This window comes from Idiotropiscis lumnitzeri, chromosome 16 (assembly GCF_059441095.1).
Source record: "Idiotropiscis lumnitzeri isolate Australia: NSW breed Sydney's pygmy pipehorse chromosome 16, RoL_Ilum_1.0, whole genome shotgun sequence".
Lineage (NCBI taxonomy): Eukaryota > Metazoa > Chordata > Actinopteri > Syngnathiformes > Syngnathidae > Idiotropiscis > Idiotropiscis lumnitzeri.
Window position 1 is genome coordinate 16,217,650 of NC_142406.1, and position 24,495 is coordinate 16,242,144.

The 24,495-nt window shown below is 44.9% G+C and overlaps 5 protein-coding genes and 1 long non-coding RNA gene across 17 annotated transcripts; 5 read left to right on the forward strand and 1 right to left on the reverse strand.

The window, feature by feature from the left end:
- The first annotated feature begins 231 nt into the window (after nt 1-231).
- On the forward strand, nt 232-3,038 carry bloc1s4 (biogenesis of lysosomal organelles complex 1 subunit 4). The gene is made up of 5 exons (XM_088319202.1): nt 232-654; nt 1,618-1,689; nt 1,763-1,864; nt 2,141-2,275; nt 2,378-3,038. Exons 1-5 carry the CDS (start codon nt 349-351, stop codon nt 2,483-2,485), a joined length of 723 nt encoding a protein of 240 aa, XP_088175328.1. The 5' UTR covers nt 232-348; the 3' UTR covers nt 2,486-3,038.
- Nucleotides 3,039-3,560: 522 nt separating this feature from the next.
- On the forward strand, nt 3,561-5,295 carry LOC148321805 (nuclear transport factor 2-like). 3 transcript variants are annotated; one of them, XM_088318268.1, is made up of 5 exons: nt 3,561-3,709; nt 4,323-4,437; nt 4,513-4,584; nt 4,704-4,802; nt 5,029-5,295. In XM_088318268.1, exons 2-5 carry the CDS (start codon nt 4,333-4,335, stop codon nt 5,152-5,154), a joined length of 402 nt encoding a protein of 133 aa, XP_088174394.1. In that variant the 5' UTR covers nt 3,561-3,709; nt 4,323-4,332; the 3' UTR covers nt 5,155-5,295. The 3 variants fall into 3 exon arrangements, with proteins under 3 accessions (XP_088174394.1, XP_088174392.1, XP_088174393.1); XM_088318266.1 differs by having other exon boundaries at nt 3,707-3,846; XM_088318267.1 differs by having other exon boundaries at nt 3,707-3,846; nt 5,033-5,295.
- A 598-nt stretch (nt 5,296-5,893) lies between these two features.
- rrm2b (ribonucleotide reductase M2 b) lies at nt 5,894-10,052 on the forward strand. The gene is made up of 9 exons (XM_088318265.1): nt 5,894-6,118; nt 6,823-6,972; nt 7,046-7,162; nt 7,674-7,807; nt 8,085-8,179; nt 8,251-8,384; nt 8,462-8,566; nt 8,645-8,758; nt 8,835-10,052. Exons 1-9 carry the CDS (start codon nt 6,050-6,052, stop codon nt 8,985-8,987), a joined length of 1,071 nt encoding a protein of 356 aa, XP_088174391.1. The 5' UTR covers nt 5,894-6,049; the 3' UTR covers nt 8,988-10,052.
- Nucleotides 10,053-10,301: 249 nt separating this feature from the next.
- Nucleotides 10,302-14,668, forward strand: mtdha (metadherin a). Its single transcript, XM_088318264.1, has 10 exons — nt 10,302-10,859; nt 11,284-11,394; nt 11,463-11,574; nt 11,701-11,856; nt 11,938-12,195; nt 12,284-12,349; nt 12,725-12,843; nt 12,925-13,035; nt 13,333-13,408; nt 13,484-14,668. The coding sequence occupies exons 1-10, from the start codon at nt 10,482-10,484 to the stop codon at nt 13,549-13,551; spliced, it is 1,455 nt and encodes a 484-aa protein (XP_088174390.1). The 5' UTR covers nt 10,302-10,481; the 3' UTR covers nt 13,552-14,668.
- A 169-nt stretch (nt 14,669-14,837) lies between these two features.
- On the forward strand, nt 14,838-19,376 carry LOC148321808 (uncharacterized). 10 transcript variants are annotated; one of them, XM_088319529.1, is made up of 9 exons: nt 14,839-15,167; nt 15,243-15,268; nt 15,395-15,532; nt 15,761-17,510; nt 17,609-18,385; nt 18,533-18,585; nt 18,652-18,703; nt 18,773-18,865; nt 18,969-19,376. In XM_088319529.1, the coding sequence occupies exons 5-9, from the start codon at nt 18,304-18,306 to the stop codon at nt 19,115-19,117; spliced, it is 429 nt and encodes a 142-aa protein (XP_088175655.1). In that variant the 5' UTR covers nt 14,839-15,167; nt 15,243-15,268; nt 15,395-15,532; nt 15,761-17,510; nt 17,609-18,303; the 3' UTR covers nt 19,118-19,376. The 10 variants fall into 10 exon arrangements, with proteins under 10 accessions (XP_088175656.1, XP_088175655.1, XP_088175650.1 ...); XM_088319524.1 differs by having other exon boundaries at nt 14,839-15,268; nt 15,377-17,510; nt 17,609-17,778; nt 18,140-18,385; XM_088319526.1 differs by having other exon boundaries at nt 14,839-15,268; nt 15,377-17,510; nt 17,609-17,697; nt 18,140-18,385.
- Nucleotides 19,377-21,394: 2,018 nt separating this feature from the next.
- Nucleotides 21,395-23,726, reverse strand: LOC148321809 (uncharacterized). Its single transcript, XR_015839412.1, has 3 exons — nt 22,562-23,726; nt 22,298-22,453; nt 21,395-22,076 (listed from the first exon to the last, which is right to left on the reverse strand). It is a non-coding gene; the product is annotated as an uncharacterized LOC148321809 (long non-coding RNA).
- Between the last annotated feature and the right edge of the window lie 769 nt (nt 23,727-24,495).

Here is a 24,495-nt window from a genome sequence, read left to right on the forward strand (position 1 = left end):
CAAATGAATTATCGTAAGACACTAGACACCAGAACAGAGCACAAATGTTTTACTGTTCCATTTTAATATTAAAAGTTACTGAGCTTTTTTTACACCTGTGTGATGATTAATAAAACAAAAACAATAAATCCACACAAAAGGACTTTAGCAAACATTAAACAATAAATAACTTCCTATTATCCACACCGTTCATTTTGGCCTTGGAGCGCAAATGCTTTTTTGACCCTCGCGCTCGCCGTCGTCCTCTCAACCACGTGACTGAGTCAGCCAACTAGCAAAACAAGGCTGGAGCTTTGCGGTAGCGCCAGCGGCAGTCACATCACAGCTCACTTCCCCGCGTCAGGCGACATGGAGCACCGTCGCGTGGACAGGGTGGGCCTGCTGTCCCCCCTGGAGGAGTCGAGCGCCGAAATCAGCCGGGACAGCGGCATCGTGTCGCAGAGCGCCAGCAGCTTGTCCATGGTGAGCGACATCCTCAGCAGCGGCACCGTGTCGCAGAGCCCAAGCTTCGGCGCGGCGGTGAACGTCGTCGCGTCGCCCGGTCCGAGCCTCCACGAAGCGACGGCCCAGCACGGCCCGGAAGGGAACGACGAGGATCTCGTCCACACGGCTCTCGCCTACTCGTCCTACGTGAGGGCAACAGCTGGAGAAGAGGTGAACTGTCGACAAAAACGAGCACTTAGCCAGCATTAAAAAGTGCCTAGCAAACCTTAGTACTTTTCTTTTGCCTTTTTTAACTCCAGTTTCTGAAATATTAATCAAAACAGTGCGTGAGCCTTTAAAAAAAAAACATTAACGCGAGAAAGAAAGTTGAGTAAATTCATTGACGTTCATCAGCTGAATTTGTTTCTGGTCACGTGACAGCAACCCACTATAATCATTTGTTGCTAGGCAGAATGCGTCGATTTACAGGGGTCGAGCTCCACTTTTTGCAATATTTATAAGCTATATTGCTGCATTATTTCGCTAAAAAGTGCCCAAACTGAGGAATTATGATATATTATCATTAACTTTAAGACAAGTTTTTTTTTTCTTCGTAGCGAGTGGATGACGCACCCTGTGACACTAATTTAAAAAAAAAAGGCTGCTAATGGACGGAGTTATACCTCAAGTTATGTCGTTTTGAGTAAGATTTAATTTCTCCAATATAAAACATACACTTAATGGAATGAACCACAATATATATTTTTTATGTTAAGTCTATGTGTGATGGACGAGCATCAGAATAATAAATCAGAAATCCCTTTATTGTCATTGTACTCAAGTGTGCAACGAGATTAGAGAGCTCCCCTCTCCAGTGCAATACAACAATAATTCAGATAAATATATAAATTAGATAAATAAGAGAATAGTTAGTGCAATGGAAAATAATGCTGAATAGGATATATAAAACACATCACGTTGCTGTTCTGCAAGGTAAGGGTGGTCGTGTGTGTGTGTGAGAGTGTGTATGTGTAGAATGTGTAAAGATGCCACAATTGTATGTGAGAAGTGAAGACAAAGGCTCTTGTGTGTTTTTTTTTTTCTGTCTTCCTGGAGAAAATCGAAGCCTAATTTATTAAATTACAGCCAAAGATCATCTTGTCGCTTTTCTGACGTGAACAATTCCTGCTCCAGATTCTGTGCTTGGAGAAAAGCCTGGAGGAAATGCTGACCAGAGTGGACGAGTTTGTCGGCATGCTGGATATGGTACGTGAAGGCACTCAAGGTCAGACGTCACAGATGAGTGTTGTTGGTCTCTTTTTATGTGTTTTGTTTGCAGATTCGAAGCGACACGTCACAGATCGTGAGTGAGAACCTACCTCAAATTCAGCAGAAGTCTGAGGAAATGAGACAACTGTATAGACGTATCGACAAGTTAGAGGTAGGCGTTGTCGTACATTTGTTGATATCGGGAGGGTAAACTAGACTTGAAACTGAAAGACTGGATTTCCGTAATTACTTTTTTTTTTTTTTATAAACCCTATACAATAAATATTAGCTGTTACAAATTGTCCACTCTCCTCAGATATGCAAAAATGAGGGCTAACAAGTTGACGCGACTTTGTGATGCAGCGGCAAAGACACGGCACGATAACAAAGTGGCCATCCGAAACAAATGTGATGCCTACACAATTTTAGAGTTGACATTTGCCTGCAGAACTTTGTCAAGATGGTGGGAACCAATGTTGGCGCCATGGAGGAGCAGTTGACCCAGGCGGAAGGAGAACTAACCACACTACCCGGCGCCTTCAAGAAGATCTTCCGCACAATAAGCGTGCCTGGATTCTTAAATGTGAGGTTCACTCGACTGTAAATATCACAAGCATGCAGTTCAGACTATTGTGCTATATATGTGTTCTGCAGTTTAGATTTTTTTTTTCTGGCTCTGTCGTAGAAACCAAACAGCCCGCGAAGAACCATGCCGCATCAGCAGCATCAAGAAATCCCTCGAGTGTTCTGCACAGACGACTACATCGTCACGTCGCAGCAGGCCGAGCAGTGACGCGCCGCAGAGGCGTAAAGACAACACTGACGTCCACAGCCAAGCAATACCCAACAAGTCACCAGAGGCCCCGTGAGGTGACATGGAACTGTAGCAAAAAAAAAAAAAAAAAAGTGATTTTATTTTCTAAAAGTGCCTAAACGGTTTGTTTTTCGCTGGATGTTAGCTTTGTAACAAGCCTGACGTATCTTCCAACATGAGCTTTTTTTTTTGTACAGTTTGTCGTGTTTGTTTCAAAAAGAAAAAGTGCATGCTGTTGTAAATCCATGTCTAATCAGTCTGTTCAATCACAATGAGCAATATGGACCTCAAGTATTACATGTCTTCCATTTAAAAATACTAATTGTATTTCTAGCTTCATGTTTCTTACTGGCTGCATATTTGTCATTTTAAAAAGCACATTGACTACTATATTAAGTTTGGCTTAATAGTGAAACAGTGCCTGAGCTTTTTGGCAAAGAAGTGGACCTGATAAGTGTCACGTCACCCTCATTGCTTATCAAAATGATTACGTCTGATTACTAAAAAAAATAAAACAAAAATTAAGAAGTTGCATGTTTATTTTGGTCACATTTTCGTCAATAAGTATTAAAGTTTTGTATGATGTGACGCCGTTCATCATCAACACCACTTATCCTGTTTATTTCGGTTACTCCTGACTGTTTCAAAAATGTTTTACGCGGATAAAATCCCGGAAGTCTGTTTCGTCAACAAGGGCCAATCAGGTAGAAGAATATGTTTTGCGCACGCGCAGAATAAAATTTTGCGACGCTGTAGCTCTTGGCTGCGTTTACATACACGCGCAACAAACACAACTAGAAAGCTGGTTAGTTTACAAACAGAAGTCTTTTATTGTCAATGCAAGAATACATTTACATTGAACACTATATCTCAAACAGCAGAACAACGAAATCTATTTCAACCACGCGCAGTGCACTATGGGAAATGTAGTAAATCAGTTTCAAACTGTTCCATTGAACGGCCGGGCCACTAACCCGCCGGACCAATCACATCAAGTTTAAACGTCACGTGACCTAGATGAGGGGCGAATCGGCGAGCCGAACAAAGCGCGCGTGTAGCTCCATGCGCATTGTCATTGGCCAGTACGTCGGTGATGTCACAGGTTGAGAGGTGAACGCCAGTCGTTCATTTACGTCGACCCTCCCCGAATCACTTCCATGCAGGCCTGCCTGCCGGCGCTCGAATAAAGTGGCTTAAAAGCTCGTGAGTACCGCATGAGCTAGTTAAAAGAGATACTCTTTAATGGGACTTGTGATATTTCATCGAATTTGGTCTATTGTTGACGTTTGTTTGTGGTTGAATGGCGAAACGTCAAGTGTAAGCTGTTGGCAGCCATCAAGGCATGTGTTAGCATGTGATGCTAACAATTTGGGCTTGTTTTTGGGGCGCTGCTTGAATTGATCAAGCGTCTTTCAGCGGGCCAACTGAAGCTGAACGATAACAGCATCCAACCTGGAAGTTTTACGACTGCTTTGCCTCCGGAGTCGCGGGTGTACTGGAGCCAGTATCCCAGCTGAGGGTTGGGGGGTTGTTTGGGGGGGCTTCACCCAAGACTGGTCGGCAGCCAATCAAAGAGACATGATAGCAAAACGTGAACCAGCAACCTCATGCAGGTCTTAGTTGAGCAACCCAGACTAGGCAAAGTTAAAAAAAATAATGATAGTAGGGATGTCCATGTCACTTGATTTTTTTTTTGTACATTTTGTACAGGATAGTTTAGGATGGGATCACTTTCAGTCATTTTGTGTCTTTATTTTGTGGAGATTTGAGATGTGACAACATATTTTTTGACTCCCCCTCCATTTTGCTGTTCCAGCGTGTCAATCATGCAGGGGGGTGAAATTGACTGTCAAAGAGTTGGCGAAGGCTTTGTGCAGTGGTACTACAACCAGTTTGATCACACCAACCGGATGGAACTGGTTAACCTTTATGTGAGTCTGCTCTGTTAGTGTTGCTGGCAGCGTGTCAGTGACTGATGGTCTCACTGTATTTTGGTCATTTGTTAGGCTGAAGGCGCTACTCTGACATGGGAAGGAACCCTCTTCCATGGGAGGGAAGCCATCGGTGGCAAACTGACTGTAAGTATTGCATGCGCTGTAGCAGAAAAGTCAAATTGAGGCTAACTATTCGTGACGTTATTTTGAAGACAAACACTCAACATCATTTGGTTGTTAATGGTTGTGTTTGAACCCAACAGGGTATGCCGTTCCAGCAAATTAAGCACATTGTCACAGAGCAAGATATCCAGCCTACAATAGACAACAGCATCCTCATCATGGTCTTTGGACAGTTAAAGGTAAGCAGCATACTGCATCTCCTCTAACAGTGCTTAGTCTTTGAGGAAGAAGAAAAAGGTTCGACCAATACATGACATTTTCAACATATGCTTATAAACAATCATGTCTGTGAAGTGATGTCAGTATACCCGCTATTTGATTTTTTTTTTTTCTTTTCAATTGAGAGCAGTTATGTCGTTTATGTCTGCGTTTATTTTTCCTCACGCATTTTTTCTTTGCCGACAGACAGACAACGATCCACCATTGGCCTTCCACCAAGTGTTCATGCTGAAGCCGCAGAACTGCAACTGGGTGTGCACGAATGATGTGTTCCGCTTGGGTATACATAACATCGCCGTCGATCCGCAGTAGCCGAACAGACGTCAAACAAGCGCGCTCCCCGAATCCCCGAGTCCATCCTCTCAATCGCTCATCACATCCTCCTCGTATGTCGTGTCATAGTTTTTTCTTTTCTCCAAGAGTTTGAAAACAAAAAAAAAACATTTCTGACAATTGAAATGTCCTGCGTCTACTTTGTTGTTTTGTTGGAATTCTACAATAACAATGTAAGATTTTAGACACGGGCCCCGACCAACAAGCGCCCAGCATCATTCATTCTGTTTGTTGTGCCTGTTCTTGATCCTTGGTACAAAAAAACGTTGGCAACCAGTGATTGACAGGATTCACTCGGCAAATTCATTAACTGTTATTTTGGATATTTTAAATACTTATTGTAATATAACATTAAATAGAATGTTTTTTTGGGGGGGGGGGGGTAGAAATAAATAAACACCTGTTATGATTCTTGGGCAAAAATGTTAACAAAGCACCATGACTCACAGCATGTTTAGTCTTTAAAATATAAATTATAGATGGATAATTATATTTGTCCCAAAATAGACATTTCTGTAGACAAATCTTTTCCTTTGAACAAGAGAGTTGAATCTTAATAAAATACACTTGGATTGTTTTTTAAAGCTTTACTTTGGCTTTTCAATTTCAAAGGGAAAGTCAAAAAATATGCACGTCTTCCAACGTGAATGTTCAGTGAACAGCTCATAATTGATTCTTGACGGTGATGATGTAAGCTTGGTTGTAAAGCGAAGACTGTGGTTGTGGTGTACCTAATATTGTGTCCCGGACGTGACATGCAATGCGACGGCTTGCCTCCAAGGGGCGCTAGACTTGCCAGAGTTCGAGGGCGTCCCTTTAAATGGCTTAAAAAAAAACCTTCAGAAAAGCACGGCGTCGATGCGAGGTGATCGGAATGCCACCGACGCCGGGCAGCAGCTCTCAAGACATGGACCGCTTGAATGACAACCTTGGCGGAATACCGGTAAGACAATAAAACGATCACAAGATTTGATTAGCTTTGCGTGCTAACGCCTGTTAGCTAGCAGGCGCTGCTATGCTGGCGAATTCTTCAAATATAAGACACAGAATTGCACTAGAGTGCTTAATCATCAACCTAAATGTCTACAACTTTAATGTGTTCGTTTATTCTTGTCCTTTTGTATTGTTGTCTTGTAATAATAAAGAATCCCCCCCGTCATAAACTGGTGGGCATTTGTTTGTATTTTTATAATATTCATAAATAATTATTACCATAAGATTTACTCATTTCACCCCTCAAAAAGTTGATGCCTTGCATTGCACGTATGTCGTTGGTGTTAGAAATGTTTATTTGTGAAGATGTGATTAATATTTCTTAAATAGAAACTTGACCAAACTGAACAACCAATAAGGAAGGCTTTTATTTGAAGAGAGGCGCTCATTGGGCTTAAGCGAATTTCTAATAATTCAGAACAATTCAATGTCCGCATGTGAACAGCAATGACATTTACTGACCTTGACTAGGAGGCGTTTATTTTGGGAGACCCGACTCATGGCAAATTAATATTAGTTGGTGAAGATATATATATCAAATTATTTATATTTTTCAAGGAATGTGCAATGTTTTTGTGTCAATGGTATCGCAGTGTCATGTACGATGTTGTTTACATCCATGCTTCAATAACAAACACATCTTTTGCTCCACAGAACGGCGTGAAAGACGACGATCCTCACTGCCAGGAGGACGAGCCTCTGCTTCAAGAGAACCCCAGACGCTTCGTCATCTTCCCCATCCAGTACCCCGACGTGTGGGATATGTACAAGCAGGCCCAGGCGTCCTTCTGGACAGTGGAAGAGGTGGGCATCCTTTTCGACATTCTCGCTCTCAACTACTAAAATAACTGGCATAAAACGTTTTGTCTTATTTCAGGTGGATCTCTCCAAAGACCTGAAACACTGGAATAGGCTCAAACCTGAGGAGAGGCGTTTCATCTCGCACGTCCTGGCCTTCTTTGCCGCCAGCGATGGCATTGTCAATGAGAACCTGGTGAGATTAAGGGCGGTGTGCTGCTTGACTTGTTTCATGGTACAGCGTAACCTTGTACAGAGCAACAATAGCCCGGAAACAAGAAAAAAAAAGTCTGGAAATAAAGCCGTCGTGGGATATATTGGGGCTTCTGTTGATCGTCGTCGTGTGCTTCTTTTCAAGACAGGGAACAAAAGTTGTTTTGTTCTTGTCAAAAATAAATTTCTGACATTAAATCTATGTTAATACTGGAATTCAATATTTTTTTTGAAGGAGTGGTTGGAATTTTTTACATCTTGTTTAATTCCGTATTGCCTGTATGTGTTTAGTTAAACGAAATGCTGTTAACGAAGATCCTGTTTGCTGATTAATAAGTCAAGTTAAGCTCTCGTTCTCGCATCACCGACTACGTTTGCAAGCAGTCAATAACGTTTTTAAAACTCAAATATTGGCCGTACTCCGCTTTTTTAAAGTCATGTACCCTATTCGGGTATTGTACTGTGTGTGTGTGTGTGTTTCCTCGTGCAACCAGGTGCAGAGGTTCTGTCAGGAGGTCCAGGTCCCCGAGGTGCGCTCCTTCTACAGTTTCCAAATCCTGATGGAGACGGTGCACTCGGAGATGTACGGCATGCTCATCAACACCTACATCGGCGACCTCAAGGAAAGGTCCGATTTTGCTTTTATTGACCCCCGCCCCCGCCCCCCTTTTGTCAAACACAAAAACATCAAAAACAGCTCAACGGTCGCTCAGCGGCAGCACAGCTGTTTGAAAACGGGATCAATCCTCTGCACCGCTTTAGCCACTTTTGTGGTCGCAGCACCTGCAGCGCCTTCTTTAACCGTCAAACCATAATCGAGGACGTGATGGCAAAGTGAAAAAGTTCCCGAATGGCCGCAGAAGTGGAAAAAGACGCTGTTGACCGACTTTTGGCAATTTTTGCAGAGACTCGATCTTCAACGCCATCGAAACGCTGCCATGCGTCCGGCGCAAGGCCAACTGGGCGCTCCAGTGGATCAACGACAGCCAGTCCACCTTTGGTGCGGAACAACATCACGTACCGACGTCCCAATTGTCGGTTCGTCATCTCACGTGTCTTTTGCGATGGCAGCCGAGAGACTCGTGGCCTTCGCGGCGGTGGAGGGCATCTTCTTCTCCGGCTCCTTTGCCGCCATCTTTTGGTTGAAGAAAAGAGGTCTGATGCCGGGCCTCACCTACTCCAACGAGCTCATCAGCCGGGACGAGGTCATCTCCTTTGCCCGCACAAATTCCCGCGAGACGAGGCTGTGGCGGCTCACGTTGCGATCTCCATCTTTTTTTAGGGGCTGCACTGCAAATTTGCCTGTCTGCTGTACAGCTACCTGCTGAAGAAGCCGTCCGAGGACCGTGTGAAGGCCATCATCACCGAGGCCGTTAGCATCGAGCAGGTCGGCCGAATTAAGCGTCTTTTCGGAACGCTCGGAAATTATAATCAGTGATGACTTTGCCTGGTTTTGCCGAGTCAGGAGTTTCTGACCGAGGCCTTACCGGTGGATCTGATTGGAATCAACTCTTCCCTCATGAAGCAGCACATTCAGTTTATGGCCGACCACCTCCTCACTGACTTGGGACACGCCAAGGTAATCCTGATAAATGAAGCGAGTCGGAAAGGAGGCGAAGGAAGTGTTAATTCATTTCTTTGTCATTTCATTGAAGGTTTACTTCTCGGCAAACCCGTTTGACTTCATGGAGTCCATTTCGCTGGAGGGGAAGACCAATTTCTTCGAGAAGCGAGTGGGCGAGTACCAGAAATTCGGAGTCATGTCCAGCAGGAAGGACTGCGAGTTCACTCTGGACGCCGACTTCTGAAGTTACGTCCATTTTAAGTTTATTTATTTTGGTGGCACTTTCAGGCTTGCAAATGCCAAAAGGCAAAACTTTTCTCCGGGTCCTTTTGGGACACCACACAATTCAGAACTTTGAGGCAGATGTGCTAACCACTCGCCGACTGCGGCCTAAAGACCATATTTTAAAAAAAAAGTAGGAATCATTTTAGGGTGTGGACCCAAATCATCAACAGTCTGCACATCTATAGTTTTATCGTGTCTTCATATTTGAGGTCAAATAAAAATCTTTAGTGAAATGAAATCCACATCTGTGTTTCGGTTGGCTACTTAACAATTTTCTTACCTAAATTTTATTATAGAAATCATGACGGTTTGTCAGGTTAAAACACTGCAGTCAAAGAAGAGAAAACTCAGTTCAGGTGATTTCTCAGTTTTCTGTAAACTGAGATTAGCTACTCTATCTTTCCAATTGTTTCCAATCTGAAATTCAACTATTTTTTTTTTTTTAATTTATTTTTTTTAGGCTTCGTTCCTCCTTTGTTCTCAGTGCTCAGCAGGTTTTTGGTGTCGTCCAGCTGTTAGATCAATTGAAAGCAGAAGCGAATCTTGCAAGGTAAATATATCAGAATAATAATACGACATGATCAATTTAATTCAAAATGATTCAAATTAATTATTCCAACACATTTATCAATATTGAAGCCTTATATTAAATTTCTTGTGCTTAAATACTACACACAAAGTAGTTTTACAAGCTGTTAAACATTTCAACAGAATAAATCACAACAATTTTTTAATCATGTCGAGCAGAATGCATTTCCTCAAATATTTAGATTTTATGACAATTTTGTGAATTATGACATTTATTTTGTGAATATGTGATGGACAAACTGCAACCATGCATGTGAATATAGATGGAAAAATATGACAATATTTATATTAATTGCATAATACATGTTCCACGAGTTATGACACCTTTTTTTTTCATTTATGACCCCATTTTTCTTCATGGTCCTTGAATAAATTGAATGTATTCAATTTCTGTGACAAAGTTCTGCTTAAAGAATAAATATTCATTTCCACCTCATGTTAATGCAATGAATGATTTGATAAATATGTCTTACTGTCCAATTTAAAATGTATAATGGATGGATGATATTTTCATTGATAATCCTTTTTATTATTGTGCACATACAGTTATACTGAGCTGCTTTTGATAAGTGGATGACGAAATGTCGTAATTACTTAATGTCATGGCGTGATCTAATTTACGCGTCATGGCTGTTTTTCGACTCATTTATTTCTGCGCCCTCTGCGTCCACACTCCAATGCGGGCGGTAGCGCTGAAGCAACAGCAGACAGCCAAAAACACCACCGAAGAAGAAAAAGCAGGATGTGGAGGCCTGACGTCACCTCTCCCTTAGCATGCGGCTGCTAACAGCTAGCAGCTAACTGGCTAGCCGCTAGTTGTTAGTCGCTACTCGCTCCGGTCCTCGGCTTCATTCGTAGCCCCACAATGGCTGGAGGAGACTGGCGAGCCTTTGCGCTGGAGGAAGCTGAGCTCCTTTCCGGCCGCCTGAAGGACATGCTGTCCTCCGGCCAAGCGTACGTCCGAAGCCACCTGGGCTTGGACTTGGGTCTGGAGCCCGAGCTGTACCCGACCTGGTTCATGCTGGCGACGGCCGCCGTCGGCGCGCTGCTCCTGTTCGCGGTCTCCTGCGCCGCCATCTGCTGCGGTGGCGGCGGCGGTGGTGGTGGTGGCGGCAGCAAGAGGAAGCGAAGCATCCGGGTGGTCAGCACCAGCGGCGGGCCACCCGTCGCCAAGACCCCGGTGACCAAGACGATGAAGCCGGATGAGACGAAGAAAAGAAACCCCAAGAAAGCAGCGGAGAAGGTTTGACGTTTTTAATTGTTCGAGTCGTCAAATGAGCGTCGGATAGCTTGATGAGCTAAAATAAAATAAGTCGGTTTCTTTGCATCAATAACGAGGGCACCATTTTGTTATAATTCAAGAGTAAAAGATAATAACATGTCACGTTAAAATATATTCTGTTTCGATTTCTAAACCCACCAAAAAAAGCACCATGTACTTCCATGACATGAATGACTTATTATTCCGCCAAAGGTAATTGGACTACAAAAGTTGTCTGCATGGTAAATAATTACACAGTGATTATAATACTATAAATATACAGCTCTCCTAATCATACTATGCTTTTAAACAACCCTCCCAACTATAAGCACAAAATAATTGTTACATTACTACTATAATAATTGTATCGGCAGATGTTTGTAATATTGACGTCACATTTCAACAGAAGCTTCAGCCCAATGGGCAGCCTGTTGCTGCTGCTGTGGTCGTGCAACAGGAAGTCAAAGTTTCGGTTGTGCCTGCCAAGCTGCACCCGCCTCCCGGCAAAACCCGCAAGGTACATTTGCCGTCGCCTGTTTGAGCTCAAAAATCTGATTATGCTTTAGTTGGTGTGCTTGTCGACAGGCACCCCAAGCACAGCCGCCTGTCCAAATAAAAAAAGACAAGAAGAAAAGCAAGACGAGTGCAAAACCCGTACAATATGTGATCACGAATGACGGGAAAGAACCTGACGAAGGTAACGACCTCCAACGTCGTGTTGCTTACTAAAACGCAAGCGCGTAAATGATCAAAGTGTAGCACTTATCACAAGTTGTAAATGTGTGGCACATTGTTCAAGGTCCTTTTGTTTCTTGACTTCCAGGTGCGTGGGAGACCAAAGTCAGTAACCGCGAGAAGAAGCAACAGCGGCGGAAGGACAAGGGCACCGAGTCCTTCAGTGGCCCAGAAGGGACGCCTGCTCCCAAGAGCCACGTGGAGTCCATCAGCAACGTGAAGAAGAAAAACAGAGGAGCTAATGGTAACTTTGAGTTTAGCAACATAAACGTACGTGTACCTTATGAGGTGGCATGTCTTCCCACTTTGGACCTCCTTGTTCCAGAGTCTCAAAACTCGAGATCAGCCGCCAAAGGAGGCGACGGCGTCAACGGCGGAGAGCGGACCGACTTTTCCGCCAAGGTCCCGCCGACCCAGATGGCTTCCACCGAGACGAACAAGTGGGGTTCCCGCGGCCGCCCCCGAGGCGAACACCGGTCCTGGACCCAGGACTCCCAAGGTGGCGCTCAGACTTGGGTGGCCAACATGAAATCGGACCTTGACCCGGTTTCTATGCCCATGCTGCGCCTCAACGCGTCAGCAGGTAGGACAGATAATTAATGCCTCATCGCACTTCCTGTCTCAAGGCCGAACCGCCATCCCTCCTGTTCTCTCCGCCTCGTCTCCGCCAGAGCCGCTGTCCAAGTCCGAGGATTTGCAGTGGATGACCCAAACTGATGGTGAATGGGGTGGTCCAAGTGAGTGCGTTCAACTTGTCCTCTCCAATGGACACACGCTTTTACTTCCGGATGCAATCGTAGTGTGGCTCACAATTTAATCACCGTAATGGCGTTCTAAAAGTGTCCTTAACTCATTTACTACCAGCTGAGTTAAAAAAATTAGAAAAATGGATCTTTGACGTCTTTAGCCGTCAATGGTATTAAATGAGTTCAAAACCTCTTTGCAATGTACCCACTTGAATACTAACTTCTTAGACTTGGGGCCTTGAAGCAAGCGGAGACCTGAGTTTCACAATAGAGGTCGCAACGTGGTCAAATATTCTGAACGCGGCCAACCTGTCACGCGGGATCTTAAGGCAAACGCAAACTCGATTAAACGTGTCTCTGCCGCAGACGGCGCCGACCCCAGCTCCGACTGGAGCGCCCCCGCGGAGCACTGGGGCAACTACGAGGAGCCTCCTGTGGTGACGAGGCCGCTGACTCAGCTCAAGGAAAGGACCTCGACCTACAAGGTTTGACTCTTGAAAGTCGTGACTGCGACCACGCCAGATTTGTTTTTCTTTTTGAACAAATCTATGCCGGTGATGTTGTAGGTGTCAGAGGGTCAGAAGGATGGTGAGGATCCAGCAGGGGGCGCCACAAAGTCCAAGAAGAAGAGGAAAAAGAAGAAGACGTGCATGGAGGAGGCCACTCCTGAGGCTCAGGCAAGACATGTTTTGGTTATTACATCATCATAAGCGATCATATTGACAAAAAGAAAAAAAAATCTGCAAAGTTTTCTTCAGCGTCTTAAAATTTGTCTTTTGATGGAACTGGATTTTTGCTTGTTATTGCTGAACTTAGATGTCAGCTGACCTCCTAAAGGGTTTAAATTTAATCTTCCCCTCAGTAGAAAAATTTCAGCTGCGTTCCATCAGATTTGGAGATGATCTGATTTAAAAAAAAAAAAAAAAAAAAAAAAAATCTTTTGAAATGAAAGTGTTTTGGTTGACCAATATTAGGCGGTACACTCGCTACCAAAAGCTGAAGATCTTCTCGTGGCTCCCCCCAAAAAGCCGAGCATGTCATCATCTCGGAGTAAGTCAGAATTTTTCTTGAAAAACTAAAAGAGCGAGTGAGCATGTTGAACCCGTCCCATTTGTGTTTGCCTAGAGCGACCCGAGCAAAACGCGTTGGAGACAGCAAAAAAAGACAAGAAAAAGGTCCGAAGGGAAACCTAAAAATCACCCGACGACTCCGTTTCCAAGCTTTTTATGCAAATGATTGTGGAATTTGTCAATATGCAATAATGAGCAGCTTCTTTCTGGAAAACATTTTTTAATCTAATTATTGATAAGAAGAAGAAGAAGATGGGCGACGCAAAATGTTGGGATGAGGCAAGGAGCGTGTCCTCTGGACTTGAGCCTAATTTGCACTATTTTTGCTGCACACTGGACTTTTGATGTCATTTTTATCATTTATTGAGAACATTTTTTTTTGCACTTTTTTTGTTTACACTTTGATTGAATTACTTCCATACTGTTCTTGTAAAAAAAAAAAAAATCTGTAATATTCAATTTACTGTTTAGTGAAGTCAATTGAATTTCCTTTGAGGGATTTCATGTAAAAAAAAAAAATGCGGTTAAAACTCATTTAAAATAATTTTTTAAATGGACTAAATTGAGTGTAATCGAAATAAGTGCAAAGTGGAATCAGCTGATCAAGTAACGACATTTTGCACTTATCATCTCACGGTGAAACTTGTTTCAGTTCCGAAATGAGATTTTTTGCCACTTTTTAACCATCGCGCGATTGTGCCTCACCTGAACGTGGCATCTGTGAGGATTTTTTTATTTTTAAATTTGTTGTTACTGTAAAGTGCGAGCAACTTTATGTAAAATACAAAAAACAACCGACCGTGGGAATTTGATTCCGTTGCCTTAATGTGTTGTTCGTCGGCTCTTAAAGTGCGCGGGCGAAGTGTGTTTAGTTTTGCCGTCCTTTCCTTCCAATTGTAAGTTTCAATGTCGATTAGATCTTGCATGACTTTGACATTTAAGAACAAGAATAGTGAAATGTGTGAATTGAAAGCAGCATCTTTGCCTTTTTGGGCATCCAGTGTGGAAAATATGACTTAAAAAAATGTATTTGTAAAATGATTTTAAAAGAGCGAAAATAAATGTTATTTGGCTTTTTTTTTTTTTTTTTTTTGGGGGGGGTCGATTTTTACTGTTGATTAAAACCATGTATTTCTATGACTCTTCTGGAAGAAATGACGTCTATTCAGGTGATACAAATGATGTTTGTATGTTTCAAAATGAACAAATAAATGGCTTGATTTTACTCATGTGGACTGAATACACTTTTGTAAATGATTTTGCTGCAGTAATAAAATAACCCAATAAATTATTGTGGCGTGAAATTTTAGCAACACCTTCGAAGTGAATCAGATGCTAAAAAGTACGACAGTCTGGCTGTCATGACAACACTATATCGTCTTCAGGCGCTTCGTTGTCGCCATCTTCTGGTCAATTATAGAAATGCTTGCGGTGAATCCCAAATAGTGTTTTTTGCAACAATTTCCACGGCAGGCCAAAGCAGTCATTTTGATCGGTACCAAGTGACGCGAGTGTGCGATATGCCGTTGAAAAGGGAAGAAGGATGTTGGCATGGATTGGGGGACGTGACGAACAGGCCGACAGGTCAATTTGGCGGACGTGACGTCAGGCCGACAGGTCAATTTGGGCGGACGTGACGTCAGGCCTGCAGGTCAATTGGCGCCAGGTGTGGACGAAGCCAGTCATCAAGTACAGGCCGCGGCAAGATGGCGACGGATCGCCTGACGGTCCTCAGCTAAGTGAGCACACGAGCAAATGTTTGTCGTTTGTCGCTGTTTCTCACGATGCCATTTTCCTTCTTGCACGGTTAGCAGACTTGAGGAACAAAACTGCGTTTGAGGTTTGAGCACAACACGTCACAATTCACTTCCTTTTGCTTGATTTCGCGCGTTGTGCTCTTTGTTTGGTGACGCGCTTTCAAATGTTTTTTGGTATTTATTGTTGATAGGAGCATTTTATAATATAGCTCTGGGCCGCATCCTTGTCAATTTGGGCGGACGTGACGTCGGGCCTGCAGGTCGATTGGAGCCAGGTGTGGACGAAGCTAATCGTCAAGACCAGGACGCAGACGCCAAGATGGCGCCGGACCGCGTGACCGTCCTCAGTTAAGTGAACACACGAGCAAATGTTTGTCGTTTGTTTGCCGTTTTGCTTCTTGCATGATTTGCACACTTGAGCACAGCACGTCACAATTCACTTCCTTTTGTTTGATTTAGCACATTATTCTCTTTGTTTGGTGCCGCGCTTTCAAACGTTGTTTTGTTTGTTTTTTAATTTAAAGTAGCATTTTATACCATCGCTCTGATGTGCACCTTGGTCCATTTGCCTGCAGGTCGATTGGAGCCAGGTGAGGACGAAGCTAATCGTCAAGAACAGGCCGCAGACGCGGCAAGATGGCGTCGGACCGCGTGACCGTCCTCAGCTAAGTGAACACACGAGCAAATGTTTGTCGTTTGTTTGCCATTTTGCTTCTTGCATGATTTGCGCACTTGAGCACAGCATGTCACAATTCACTTCCCTTTGCTTGATTTTGCGCATTGTGCTTTCTATTCCTTGCAGCGCTTTCAAAATGTTTTTGTTTGTTGTTGATGCTGGCCAGCTCTTTTGCATATGATTCATTTTATTTCAGGTGCTATAAATAACCTTTTTTATTTTTGACTTCCTTCTCTGGTCTCATGACGTTTACTGTCATGGTAAAAAATAAAAATATGGTTTTGTCCCCTCACCTCATCTGAGGGAGGCAATTGCATTTGTAACTTTTTTTTTTAATCCATGGGCTGAAGTATTTATTCTCAGATGTGCAATTTCCTTGTCTTTTTTTTTTTTTGCAAACTTGTGAATGTGATTTTTGTCTAATGCTTGACGCCTGTTGTCAATACTTCACATTAAAAAGCTTTTTTGCGCCAACTGCAATCAAAAATTGCGACTTTATTCTTCCATTGCCGGTTGATTTATGACCAACGCGTACCTCGCAACCGTTCATTTCTCCAATTTCCGGTCGGGGGACACTTTGATCCGATTTGGACCACAACTTGGACTTGTAACTTGACTCCGTTTGTGGATCACCTGTCCAATTTGAGGTAAGTTTTGTCAAAAAGAAAAATTGTACCGTCTTATTGTGCACGTGTCGCGTTAAAATGAAGAGTTAAAGTACCGTTTAAAAGTATTTTTTGAGATTTACACGTTTGGTTTGATGGTTTTTCGCTAAAGTCGGCCACCAAAACGTATTTGCCGTCATAAATACGATGCATTATCTCAACGGCTTTCAACCGTGCATTTTCTTTAGCAAGCGCCGATCGAGTTCGTATTTGTCATCCAAAATGAACGTGTCGGGATATCAACTTAACTTCTCTTGTTTCTCTGCAGAGCTGAAAATGAACGCGGCAGCCTTCAATACAAAGCAAGCGGGAGGACCTCGGACCAGCGGAAAATAAATTGGCGTCAAGTTTCAGCTCCTGCGTGGCATTTCTGGACACACCGAATTCACGAGAATGTCTGCTCTTGTCTAAAGTGTTTTCCTTTTTTGTCCCTCTCCGTCTTTGCCATACTGTGTAATAAAATAAAGTTGGTCGTTCACAAGTAAGGGTGCGTGTGTGTTTTGCAGGCTGGAAGAGGAGCCGACTGGCACGAGTAAAAGGAGCGATTCGGCGTCAAGCGGCACGCCAAAGTCCACCTTGTGTGGGCAACATGTGAACAGGACTGGGTGGAGTGTTGAGCTCTGGGGTGCGCCTTGGTTGACTTTGGTTCTGGATGCCAATTGTGTGCCGTGCTGGCAAAGTTGTCTCGAAATGAGGGCAGGTGTCGAGAGCGGATTGTTGTTGGACTCGAGATGGTCGCTCGTTGTAGCTTGTCTGGATCCAGAGCAGTTGTTTTCTTGTGAGACGATGGCAATCGAAAGCCGGAGTGTGCCGTGTAGACTTTGAGGGCCGACTCCGTCATATTGCTCGACACGATCCTCTCCTCTCTCTCTGTGTTTCAGGATTGTGGAGCCACCGGATTTGCTGAGGGGCAACAAGAGGACCTGGACCAGGGTCACGAGTACATCCGCAAGTGTCGGGAGGCGGGCCGAACTGCTCCTCCTGGTATTCCGTCTTGAGTTTGCCGATGACTTGTGCATGACATGGATTTGATTGACAGTCACTCTTGGACTTGTCCCCCCCCCCCCCCCCTGCCTCGCCAGGTTGTCGTAAGGCGGCGTCGGCGCGGGATGGTCCGAGAGGCGCCGAGACCCACCGGCCGACGGTTAAAATTCTACACGTGCGCAATCCAGTGAGCGGCACGCCACGAATTGCACATTCTGCCTTTTGCAGGACGGACGATGGAACGCCACAAAGTTGACGCTCCAATCAGGTCGCTGACTCGCCCGCCACCTTCCTTGGCTGTTTTGGCCTCGTTTGACAGGTCCAGGTCTCGAAGAACTGCTCGTGTGGAGTCTCGGTGCAATGTTTGGATTCCTGAAATGGAGTCTGTTGTTTTGCTCGACATTGTATCATGTTGCCGTCTCCGTTGCAGCCCGCTCATCCCGGAAGGGGATGGGTCCCTCGCGCTCCGGTCATTTTTCCAGGTTTCTTCCGCCAAGCCCGCTCAAACGGGCTCTTTTGGAGACTCTCTTGTGAATAAAGGACGATTGCAAATGCACTTGACTTGTTGCAGGATGGAGGCGGAGAAAGGACAAAAGCACCGGGATGAAATTTGTGTGCTTGTTTCGTAGGGTGGAAGAGGAAAGGCTGGACAAAGGTCACAAAACCGACGACCATTGACTGGAAAAAAAAAAGGACGTCGTCGGGTGGAGGTCACCCAATTTTTGGCTTGCAGGAAAAGGAGTCGTTCCACAAATGAAGAATCAAGTGGAATGTGTCCGAGGGGCGCTTGCAAATGGTGACCAGGAGGGGGCAGTGTAGCGAGGGAAGCTCGTCGTCGTTTTGTGCTCGGAAAGGTCTGACGGTGATGAGGGCAGGTATGGAGTGTGTTTTTCGAGCCGATGGTTGGACTCGTGTCGCTTGAGTGCTTTTGGCAAGAAATGTTGGCGTTGTTTGGCTTGTCTGGATCCAGAGCAGCTTTTGCTTTGAGGAAGTCACTTTGCTTTCGTGTCGGTTGGTTTCAGGATTGTGGAGGCCCCCGACCGGACCGGCGCCACCAAGAGCAAGTTGGACCAAGGTGAGAAGTACATTGACCAATAAAGCCACCCGCACTCGGTCGATGAACTGTCTTATTTATTTGCAGGGTGACGAGGACGCCGGTTGGGACGGGAGGCATCGTGGAGAACCTGAACATGGTTATGAACACTCGTCTTGAAAAATGAATTAAAAAAAAATGTTGTGCGTCAATGTGCTTGTTTTGCAAGGTGGCGAAGGAGCTGGAGAAAGGTCACAAAATGGAAGGCGGGTCCTCAAGTGGCACATGATGCCCATCGTTCTTGTCGCCGGGCTGCCATCAGAGGAAGAGGAACGATTGCAAGATGAACAGCTCGCTTTTGAGGCCAGTGCGCAATGAAATGGATGCCAACGCATCGTAAGACGAGTCTTGTCTCTTTTCTCCGTAGCGTTCCCAGACGAGAGGTGCAGATGCGACGGCGCCACTTGGAGAGCAAAGCGCCAACTCTGCGCCGATTGTATTTCTTTGTTCTTCCTTTGGTGTGTTTGTCTCCGCTCGGTCACTAACTCACTGGGTGTGCACTGACCAACACTAACTGCATGAAGGGGTTTCTTTTCCTGTCCGAGCCGCGCGCGTTTGGTTGCAGCCACCATTCTCAGCCCATGACAATATTCTCCACCACCGTCGTGTCCACGCTGCGGGCTTGGAAATGGTGGCTGCGGCCAGACCCGTCAACGCTTGTGACCAAAATGGCGTCTGAAATATTGTATGTGGACATGTTTGTATGCAAATTGTCAAGCTCCCGTTTTCTCTTTGTGCCTGTGTACTTGGATTAAAATGTGAAGTGATTTCAAGTGGTCTACTTTAAACTTTGGGGAGGGAGAAAATGTTCTTAAAATTTCTTGACAATAAGGCCTTGGAGGAAAAAAATAAAAGCACCTTAAGACAACAAGTCAAACTTGAAACGGGTTCCATCATCTGAAAGATTGTTTGTGTGTCCTGACAATGGCTTGCAGCCGATTTAGGATGTCGCCAACGACGACGGGAGAGGTTCCGGCACGCCCGCGACCCTCGTGAAGATAAACGGTTTGTGGCGACCAAGCGTTCATAGCGACGTCAGCTTTTTGATCCTTTTGCACGTCATAAAAAAAGTAAATTAAGGCCTGAAATGTGATCCGAGGCATCAAGATTGTCAACACAATTGATGGAAAAATATTGCTACATGCGCTTTATTTTGCATTCTCATTTGTTACTTGTAACAATTTTCCTTTAATCTGAGAAGAAAAATGCACTTTTCCTGCTGCCCAAAGCCAACAGTAAAGGCAGAAAAATGATTTTGACACAATTTGTAACCATCTCAACTTCAAATACCTTTGAATAACTCGAATGTTGCATTTGCATGAGATCATCCAAGTTGTCCACTTTGGTCAACCAGTGTATAACAAAAAAGATGAAAGGTGCGCTTCATCACAAACTAGAAATCATGTTTTGACTTTTCTGTATGTTGGCAGTCAGACATGAGCTTCAAATTTGTTGGAAGTTGAATGCAATGTACGCTATAAACGCTCGACTGGTTTCACGCCCCCCCCCCGCGTTCTTGACACGTAAAAAAATCCCCGCAAGTCCAAGAGTGACGGCTTTTATTCAAAGTGACTGTCAATCAAATCCATGTCATGCACAAGTCATCGGCAAACTCAAGACGGAATACCAGGAGGAGCAGTTCGGCCCGCCTCCCGACACTTGCGGATGTACTCGTGACCCTGGTCCAGGTCCTCTTGTTGCCCCTCAGCAAATCCGGTGGCTCCACAATCCTGAAACACAGAGAGAGAGAGGAGAGGATCGTGTCGAGCAATATGACGGAGTCGGCCCTCAAAGTCTACACGGCACACTCCGGCTTTCGATTGCCATCGTCTCACAAGAAAACAACTGCTCTGGATCCAGACAAGCTACAACGAGCGACCATCTCGAGTCCAACAACAATCCGCTCTCGACACCTGCCCTCATTTCGAGACAACTTTGCCAGCACGGCACACAATTGGCATCCAGAACCAAAGTCAACCAAGGCGCACCCCAGAGCTCAACACTCCACCCAGTCCTGTTCACATGTTGCCCACACAAGGTGGACTTTGGCGTGCCGCTTGACGCCGAATCGCTCCTTTTACTCGTGCCAGTCGGCTCCTCTTCCAGCCTGCAAAACACACACGCACCCTTACTTGTGAACGACCAACTTTATTTTATTACACAGTATGGCAAAGACGGAGAGGGACAAAAAAGGAAAACACTTTAGACAAGAGCAGACATTCTCGTGAATTCGGTGTGTCCAGAAATGCCACGCAGGAGCTGAAACTTGACGCCAATTTATTTTCCGCTGGTCCGAGGTCCTCCCGCTTGCTTTGTATTGAAGGCTGCCGCGTTCATTTTCAGCTCTGCAGAGAAACAAGAGAAGTTAAGTTGATATCCCGACACGTTCATTTTGGATGACAAATACGAACTCGATCGGCGCTTGCTAAAGAAAATGCACGGTTGAAAGCCGTTGAGATAATGCATCGTATTTATGACGGCAAATACGTTTTGGTGGCCGACTTTAGCGAAAAACCATCAAACCAAACGTGTAAATCTCAAAAAATACTTTTAAACGGTACTTTAACTCTTCATTTTAACGCGACACGTGCACAATAAGACGGTACAATTTTTCTTTTTGACAAAACTTACCTCAAATTGGACAGGTGATCCACAAACGGAGTCAAGTTACAAGTCCAAGTTGTGGTCCAAATCGGATCAAAGTGTCCCCCGACCGGAAATTGGAGAAATGAACGGTTGCGAGGTACGCGTTGGTCATAAATCAACCGGCAATGGAAGAATAAAGTCGCAATTTTTGATTGCAGTTGGCGCAAAAAAGCTTTTTAATGTGAAGTATTGACAACAGGCGTCAAGCATTAGACAAAAATCACATTCACAAGTTTGCAAAAAAAAAAAAAGACAAGGAAATTGCACATCTGAGAATAAATACTTCAGCCCATGGATTAAAAAAAAAAAAGTTACAAATGCAATTGCCTCCCTCAGATGAGGTGAGGGGACAAAACCATATTTTTATTTTTTACCATGACAGTAAACGTCATGAGACCAGAGAAGGAAGTCAAAAATAAAAAAGGTTATTTATAGCACCTGAAATAAAATGAATCATATGCAATACACAGCAACAATTAGTAAAAAGAAACAGTTCACTTCTCAAGAACAAAGTCATCAAATGTGTAATTTACCACACTTAAGACACAAAGCAAAAAGAGCTGGCCAGCATTAAAAACAAACAAAAACATTTTGAAAGCGCTGCAAGGAATAGAAAGCACAATGCGTAAAATCAAGCAAAGGGAAGTGAATTGTGACATGCTGTGCTCAAGTGCGCAAATCATGCAAGAAGCAAAATGGCAAACAAACGACAAACATTTGCTCGTGTGTTCACTTAGCTGAGGACGGTCACGCGGTCCGACGCCATCTTGCCTCGTCTGCGGCCTGTTCTTGACGATTAGCTTCGTCCTCACCTGGCTCCAATCGACCTGCAGGCAAATTGTCCAAGGTGCACCTCAGAGCGATGGTATAAAATGCTACGATAAAACAAACAAAACAACGTTTGAAAGCCCGGCACCAAAGAAAGGGAATAATGTGCTAAATCAAACAAAAGGAAGTGAATTGTGACGTGCTGTGCTCAAGTGTGCAAATCATGCAAGAAGCAAAACGGCAAACAAACGACAAACATTTGCTCGTGTGTTCACTTAACTGAGGACGGTCACGCGGTCCGGCGCCATCTTGGCGTCTGCGTCCTGTTCTTGACGATTAGCTTCGTCCACACCTGGCTCCAATCGACCTGCAGGCCCGACGTCACGTCCGCCCAAATTGACAAGGATGCGGCCCAGAGCTATATTATAAAATGCTCCTATCAACAATAAATACCAAAAAACATTTGAAAGCGCGTCACCAAACAAAGAGCACAACGCGCGAAATCAAGCAAAAGGAAGTGAATTGTGACGTGTTGTGCTCAAACCTCAAACGCAGTTTTGTTCCTCAAGTCTGCTAACCGTGCAAGAAGGAAAATGGCATCGTGAGAAACAGCTACAAACGACAAACATTTGCTCGTGTGTTCACTTAGCTGAGGACCGTCAGGCGATCCGTCGCCATCTTGCCGCGGCCTGTTCTTGATGACTGGCTTCGTCCACACCTGGCGCCAATTGACCTGCAGGCCAGACGTCACGTCCGCCAAATTGACCTGTCGGCCTGACGTCACGTCCGCCAAATTGACCTGTCGGCCTGTTCGTCACGTCCGCCAATCCATGCCAACATCCTTCTTCCCTTTTCAACGGCATATCGCACACTCGCGTCACTTGGTACCGATCAAAATGACTGCTTTGGCCTGCCGTGGAAATTGTTGCAAAAAACACTATTTGGGATTCACCGCAAGCATTTCTATAATTGACCAGAAGATGGCGACAACGTAGCGCCTGAAGACGAAGTAGTGTTGTCATGACAGCCAGACTGTCGTACTTTTTAGCATCTGATTCACTTCGAAGGTGTTGCTAAAATTTCACGCCACAATAATTTATTGGGTTATTCTATTACTGTTGCAAAATCATTTACAAAAGTGTATCTCAGTCCACAAACGTGTAAAAACTACATATATGCAACCCGAGGCACACATGCATAACATGAATCTGATGAGATGAACCTTAAATGAAACCCGGCAGGATTTGAACCCAGATCTCAGGATCCCCAACGCCGAACAATAACCTCTCAGCCATGAGTGACCTGGCAGGAAATGCCACTCCTTGTCCATGTCTTCAAAAATGGGCGTTGTCAGCTTGGGAAAGACAAAAGCACATGCGGTGCAGCCCATTTCGTTCCTCTCGTGGCCTGGTGGTCAGAGACACGGGTTGGGATCCTAAAGTACCTGGGTTCAAATCCAGACACAGGCAAGGCAGCCACAGAAGACGGAAGGGAGGGCCCAGGAAGGTCAGGGAAGTGGGAGGGGCCAGGCAGGTCAGGGAAGAGCATGGGGGGGAGGCAGGAAAGGAGGCAGTCAGATCAGAGAGGGTGGGCAGAGTCAAGTCAGGAAAGAGATAGCTAGGTGAGAAAGTAGGATAGCAGGTCAGGGGAGGGGGAGACAGGAAACGTGAGTAGCAGAGCAGGAAAGTGGGCGGGGGGTGGCAGGTGAGAGAGGGGGGAGGAAGGACAAGGAAGAGGGTGGTGGTGGCAGGTCAGGGAAGAGGGAGGCAGGAAAGACAGGTGGGAGAGGAGACAGGGAAAGTGGGTGGGAGAGCGGCAGGTTTAGGGAAGAAAGGGCAGGACAGAGAGGAGTGTGAGAGAAGAAGCAGCAGGACAAAGTGGGGGAGGCAGAAGGAACAGGGAGGCGAGAAGTAATTCAAAGAAGAGAGGGACCCCTGGATAAGTGGTAGGGCTAGTTAGGGTGAGGAAATGTGGCAGGAGAGATGAGGCAGGCTGTTATGACCACTCTGAGCGTGCTCAAAGTCAAGCAACTTGTAGTACACCCTCGCCTGTCCAGAGAGGCCCAAGTACCTCCTGAAGTCATTTTCAGAAATGGCAACAAACGATCAACATTTGCTGATGTGCTCACTTACCTGCAGAGAGGCCACGTGGTCGGCCGCCACCCGTGTTTGATAATACCCTCCCAGCACACCTGACTCCAATTGACATGCAGGACTGACGTCACGTTTGCACACCAGCGCCACCCGGTGGCCTGTCATGACTGCATTGGCTTGTCGTGGAAATTTTGCACCACCAAAATGAAAGGGGTCCGTGTCTCTTTCTTGGTCATTGTTTATTACGTTTGAAAATATATTGTTTTTAATGTTTTTCAAACCAAAAGCGACAAGAACCTGGCAAGGCATTCATTGCCATCATATATCCCCGAATAAAAACGAAGACATATTACAGTATTTGCGAGCGTGCGCGTCGCCGAGCACA